Genomic DNA, 6,903 nt, shown 5'->3' on the forward strand with positions numbered 1-6,903 from the left:
AGACTACTCTTTTGATCAGCAGGCTATTATCAAACTTTCAAGGTAAATTTTAAAAAGTCCTACAAGCAAATTAAAATGAAAGCACAACATACCAGACCTGTGGGGTACAGTGCAATAAAAATAACCTAAAGATGCACATCAAGATCTTAACAATGAAAGAAAGAAAAAGAACAGGAATGGAGGTGCAGCTAAATTAGTAAAGTGCTATCCAGAAGCATAAAGACTCAGCAAGAGCTCTAGGGCATAAGTTCAAGACTCAGAATCAGGGCACCAGAGAGAGAAGAACAAATCAATCCATATATTAATAGAAGGAAAGAAATAGGATAAGGATGAAAATTCTCAAAATATAAAGTAAAAGAACACAATTAGGCAAAGAAATGATTCTTTAGAAGAATAAACACATATGCATCCAATACGAAAATGCACGTGTGTGCACACGTGCGCGCGTGCGCGCGCGCACACACACACACACACACACACACACACACACACACACACACACACACACACTGTAACTGCTACCCAAATGACTTGAGAGACATTTACATATCTTCTCTGAAGAACTCTCTATTTATACTTTTGCTCAAGGCTAGTGCTCTGCCACTTTGAGCCACAGCACTCCTTCTGGTTTTCCAATGGTAATTAGAGATAAGAGTCTCCTAACTTTCCTGCTTGGGCTGGCTTTGAACCACCATCTTCAGATCTCAGTCTCCTGAGCAGCTAGGTTTACAAGCATGAGCCATGAGCACCTGGCATACTTTATGCATTTTAAAATAAGCGTTTTGGTTTTATTGCATTAAATATACCAGTTTTGTTTATTTCCAGAATTAGTCTGACTGGCTGTGCATGTTTAAGGTTGTATTGTTTTGTTTTATCTTGTTTTTGAAGTAATGGAGTTTAAAGTCAGGGCCTCATGCTTGTTAGGCAAATGTTCTACCACTTAAGCCATTTCTCCAGACATTTTTGGCTTAGATATAAAACAGAGGCTGATGCTTTCTTTCACTGTGGTCTGGCTTCTACTGAAATTCTCCTACCTATCCCTCCTGCATAGCTGTCATTTTAGGTGTGAGCCACCTGGATTGGCTAATTTTGTGTTATAGATTGGTGAAGCCTCTATTAATCCTTAAGTGTTATTGATTATATTATTTTAGACATAATGAGATATATTACTCATCATGGAAATAACATATTTCACTTACAAGAATAAATCCACATTTTTTACAGTTATGGGTTAATGCAAAATAATCTCCCCTCTGTACAGTATTTTCACAATAAAAAATTAAAAATAAATTAATAAAATAATAAAAAAGAAAGTGAAGGTAACATACTGCAGAAAGTCTGAAGTCTTGCCTATTCCAAGCAATAATAATAATAATAATCTATCAAAAATAAACATTATAATCCATTTGATTCTATTTTGCTGAAGGAATGAGGATTTAAGTGTATTTTTTTTTTTGCAGTTTACCATACTTTTTCCTTTGGTAGTACTGCTGTTTAAACTCAGGCCTTTGAAGTGGTGCTGTGGCTCATGTGGTAGAGCATTCGCCTTGAGCTGAGGAGCTCAGAGACAGCACCCAGGCCTAAAGTTTGAACAGCAGAAAAAATGTCATGGAACATAAACTCAGGCCTTTGTGTTTGCTTGGTAAGTGCTCTATCATTGAGCTACATCCCAAGTCTTTTTTATTTAGTTATTTTTTCTTATGTAGTATCTTATTTGTGTCCAGGGAAGCCTCAAATAAAGGACCTCCTACCTTTGGCCTCCTTTATAGCTAGGATCCCAGGAATATGCTACAAAATTCAGCTTACTGCTTGAAATAGAATTTTACTTTTACCTTGTAGGTAGCTGAGATTGTAGATGTATGACTCCATTCTCAGCTTTTACCATAACTTTTGTATATCCTCTTCACATGATTATGCATTAAGCCTATGTTTTTGATTTTTATAAAAAAATATTGGTCTGTATTTCACAGCTAATTCTTGATTTGATTTCAACAGAACAGGAAAAATACATAGTTTGCCCAGAAATAAGTAAATGTTTTCAGTTGCAAATTAATAAACCAAAAAAATACAATACACATACTGGCAGATGTATTAGAACAACTGTAAAGTCTCTCACTGTGCCAGGACATACTTCTGTGACAGGTCTGATATAGTCTGTATTGTAGAGTCTAGAGAACTCTTTTTGAAACATATGGTAATTTAGTGCATTTAGACATAGTGGAAAAAAAAAATAAAAAACTTACAGGAGGTCCAGGGTCTCCTTTTGGCCCTCTGAGGTACTCCATTTCGAGCATTGTATTAAGATCCTCATAATAATAATAATCATAAAGTTCAGCATCATAGCTATTCCCATCCAGTTGAGTAGTAGAATCAGGATAAAGTTCGCCTTCCTTCCTCCCATCAAGGTGATTATCCACAGGTGATTCATCTCTGACTCTATATAAGGTAGAGTTTAGAATCCGTTCCATTTCTACGAGTTCATTTGTATGTAGATTTGCTGTGATAGCCTTCTTGCGGCTAGTAATTATATCCTGATTTGTACGTGGAAAACTAGAGGACATCTCCTTAAGCAATGATAGACCAGCTACTTTATCATCCTGTTGGGTAGCATTGTCTGGCAAATGTAAGAGAGAGCTAAATTGTTCCTCAGTATTCATTCTTGCCTCGCTGAGGTGGGGCGTTGATGGGCTTGAATTTGTCTGAGTCTCATCTTCAATGATGACTCCTTTGGTTTGAATCTCATAGTTTGTATGATCCACAGCAGAGACATTTCCTGAATAGAGATAAGTTAACTGAGAGCTTGCTGTCCCGTGCTCCTGTCCTTCGTGCCCTGTGGCAAAAGCATCATTTATGACACTTGGAATGCTTTCACCTTCAGTGAATGGATTCGTGGACATTTCTTTTTCAGCAAGTCCTTTGGGCAAGAGAGGGGGTCTGGGTGTCTTAGCTGGCATGCCAGTTGTATGCAGAAGGCTTGTTTCAGGCTGCAGTTTGTCTGCTTGTGGGCACTGCTGTTTCACATAGCTGCAGTAGTCTGATGATGCCTCCACAGAAGGAATAATATCCAACTGACATATTATTCCTTCAAAATGAACAGAATTATTATGCATACTTCCTAAGGTAAACACACTGTTAGCGTCAAAGGACTGAACTTCTGAAACAGTCTCTCTGCTAAAATATTCCTTTCCACACTCAACAAACATTGAGACCATTCGGTTTTTAATAGTAATAGCAAATGAGTGCCATCGCTCATCATGGACACTGTAGTTGAAAAGCACAGACTGCTTCCCTCCAATATAAACCATTAATTTCTTAGGTAGTAATTGCACCCCTAATTGCAGCTTATTTTTATTCCGGATGCTGAAGAGAAATGCATTGTTCACTCTATGTGACTGTAGCCCAATTAATATTGTAAATGGCTGTCCTAAGTTGGCAGGTAAAATGTTTATGAGAGGTGATTCAATATAAGTATCATTTTTTAAAATGACACCTGATTCTGTTAAATGGATGCTCTGAGGTAATGGTGGAGATGATGGTGGCACAGACGTCTCTGAAGATGAATAGCTTACATCTTTGCCTCCAAGGCCTAGTTGGTGAAGAATATTTATGCCTGGAAATTAAAAGGAGGGAAAAAAGAAAGAATCTTACTCTTTCGCATTCAGGCATTCATATAAATGTTTGAATATAAGAAATCTTCCCTGTAGTAACAGTAATCTCTATAACAAGCATGCACCATCAACAACTAGTTTCTGGGTAATAAGGAGCAAAAGAAGGAAAGATGCGCTCAATAATGGGAAACAATTGTATGAACATGCGAACATATGCAACAATATCTCCTAATCCAAATTTTAATTAAAAAATAAGGTTAATTCTCCTTTTATCCCATTTAACAAAGTGATAAGACTCCTATTACTCCAATGTATCACATGTTTAGATTCGAAGATGCTATTTACCTGTTACATTTATAATTTTAAATTTAATAACATCTATCTTTTAAAGAAACTAGAGGTCATATTTACCAAAAGTTAATTTGTAACTTATAACCCTTTTTTAAATCAAGCTTATGGGAACATTTGAATTTTAATTTTTCCCTTCCAACGTGAAAAGTTTTAAATCTCATAGAAGATAACTATTATCTTAAGTGCAGTACTCTTGATACCCAAATCTTTGGATAAATTCCTGGGAAAGAGAATGTAAATTCATTTTGTAAGTTATCACCATACTCTTTTCTCTCTTCAATGATTTTTCCAGTCCTCTGCAACAGTGTGTGTGTGTGTGTGTGTGTGTGTGTGTGTGTGTGTGTGTGTGTGTGTGTGTGTGTGTGTGTGTGTGTGTGTGTATGTGAGTGTGTATAGGCTGGTTCTGGGAATTGAACTCAGGGCCTAGCTTTCTTGCTGGACAATTTTGTTCATAGGCTGATACTCTACCACTTGAGTCATGCCTCCAACCGAGTTCTTGGCTGGATAACTGAATATACAGTCTTCTGGACTTTTCTTCCCAGGCTGGCTTCTAACTACTATCTTCAGATTTCTGCATCATGCCTAGCTATTATTATAGGCATGAGCCACCAGGGCCAAGCCTCTACAACAATTTTTATTCTATTCATAGACTTGTTTTTCCATAGTTACTAAGGAATATGATTGTTTTCTCTACATAACAAAGCCTTTTGATGTATCTGATAGCCATTGAATAATAGCTATCAGAGTCCATTAGTTGATTCACAAAAGCGTAGGTAGGGCTGCAGACTCCTGCCTCCATAAACTTCTCTAAAGTCCAAACAGGAGCATCCAACATCCTTCTTGCCTGATGACTGATGTGTCTGATGGGAGATTAAGGGACATGGTGATAGCCATATTTATGTCTCTGCATGTAGGCTTCTGAGAGTCCACAGTTCTGCTCTTCTCCTTGCCCCCAGGCAACATGTATTTTTTTTATTTTTCTTTATTTATTTTTATTGTGAGAATACCGTACAGAGAAGTTACAATTACATGGGCAAGATAACGAGTACATTTCTTATCAAGCATAGGCAACATGTATTTTATATGATACGGGGTTTTCAGAATTTACTGATTATTGTATTTTTGCAGTAGTGTACCACTATCTCCCTTATTCAGTTATAGGTTTGTGGAAGTCAGGTTCTATCTGCTTTGTTAATGGAAAGTATCTGCCTTGCAAATTGTTCTAAAATTTCTGATTGGATCAGTTTTCCCCATCAGAACTTGATTACATTTCCTATTCATTATTGGAGTCATATAAAACTAACTAAATAAATAAAGGTGAGTCCTTTCTTAAAATCGATATGACCTGTATTATTCTTTGAGTTATAAGTCCTCCATATCTATGCCTTATGCATGTGTAAATATACACACACAGATCTATGTGTGTATATATTTCTCAGATTAATTAGGAATATTTGGTATTTCTTTAATTTTTCACTTACAAAAAATAAGTAATATATTCAATATTTCATGTTCATGCAAAAGTTTATAATCTCAGTCCTAAGCTTATAATTTATATATCAATAAAGTACTGTATACCATTCATGAATAATTTATCAATAAATTTAAATGTTTTTTCATAGACATCTTCACAATACATTCAAGAGTATTTTAGTGTCATTTTTATTAATGAAGGAGTTGTAATTGTATTGTAGTTGCAAAGGATAAAATGCTTACATCTAACATATTGTGTGATAGTGTTTAAAGGAAGTTTTCAAAACATTCTTAACAGCTATATTGAATTATAAACACCTCTAGGGACATGGTGGTGTATTTTAAAGATGCTCAGTAGCATACCTTTGATTTTTCATAATTGATTGTTACAATTCATGCAAAACTTTTAAGAGCAACGACAATATGGCTGCTTGTTGAATATACAATATAAATTACTTAGCTGCTGACTCAGTACAATGTATGTACCCCCCAATCTTCAATGGAAAGTTAATCTTTTGAAATAGGCCATGACAGTCTGTAACTGTGGGTATTCTGGTCCAATACCATTGCCTCTAAGGGTATGCCTATCTTAGTCTGAGAAGCAAGCTACAGAGAAATACTGTTTCCTGAATATTATAATGCTTGAATTGAAAGTGCAACAGAACACATATGAAAATTTCTATTCTGTGATGCCAAGTAAACTATTCTTATGTAAAAGAAGTCACACGTGTGTGCTATGAAAGGCTGTCCTTGGCCCCAAGAAAACGGGTCCTCATTATCTGCCTCAGATGACTGATTCTGTTAAAAAAATAGGAAAAGTATTATTTTTAAAACATTACATATTTGTGTTTTCAATATTTCCTTATATTTATGTCTATATGTTTCCTCCATCTCAATTTTATTGGATTATTTTGGACAAATAACTCATTTTTTAAAATAATAATCAAATAATCAATGTCTTTGAGCATTTATTATGAAATAAATGTCCTGGTAGTGAACCATAATTGCATTCCTAAAACAAAGTCTACTTGCTAAACATATGGCGTTCTTTTTCATATCTGCCTGAATTCTTGACTTATGTAGAATAACTGCATAAATTTGAGTTAGACTAGTCTGTTTGCCTCATTGATCCATAACTATTAGACTATAATATTGAAATTTCATTATTTTTTATCATATAGGAGTAAGTAAGTTTAAAGATTATCAATAGGCTATATCTCTATAGAATTCATCTGTAAGTTAAATTTATCATTTGGATTTGGGGTGTGTGTGTGTGTGTGTGTGTGTGTGTGTATGTGTGAGCATGTGCGCTGCGCACACATATGTTCACAAGTGCAACAGTCCTAGGGCTTGAAGTCAGGGCCTAGGTGCAGCATCTGAGCTTTTGTGCTCAGGGTTAGCTAGCTCTACCATTTGAGCCACAGTTCCACTCTCCATCTTTTTAGGTCGTTAATTGGAATTAACAGTCTTA

At 35.6% G+C, this 6,903-nt stretch overlaps 1 protein-coding gene across 1 annotated transcript in view; it reads right to left on the reverse strand.

The window, feature by feature from the left end:
* Col24a1 (collagen type XXIV alpha 1 chain) overlaps positions 1–3,658 on the reverse strand; it is a 286,389-nt gene extending 282,731 nt beyond the window's left edge. The window contains exons 1-2 of the mRNA XM_070007045.1: positions 3,649–3,658; positions 2,244–3,610 (exon numbers count right to left, since the gene is read on the reverse strand). Coding sequence (XP_069863146.1) covers positions 2,244–3,610; positions 3,649–3,658 — 1,377 coding nt within the window. The remainder of the gene's footprint in view (positions 1–2,243; positions 3,611–3,648) is intronic.
* Positions 3,659–6,903: the final 3,245 nt, after the last annotated feature.

The sequence above is a fragment of the Dipodomys merriami genome, unplaced genomic scaffold (assembly GCF_024711535.1).
Source record: "Dipodomys merriami isolate MVZ:Mamm:240054 unplaced genomic scaffold, mDipMer1.0.p SCAF_7, whole genome shotgun sequence".
NCBI lineage: Eukaryota > Metazoa > Chordata > Mammalia > Rodentia > Heteromyidae > Dipodomys > Dipodomys merriami.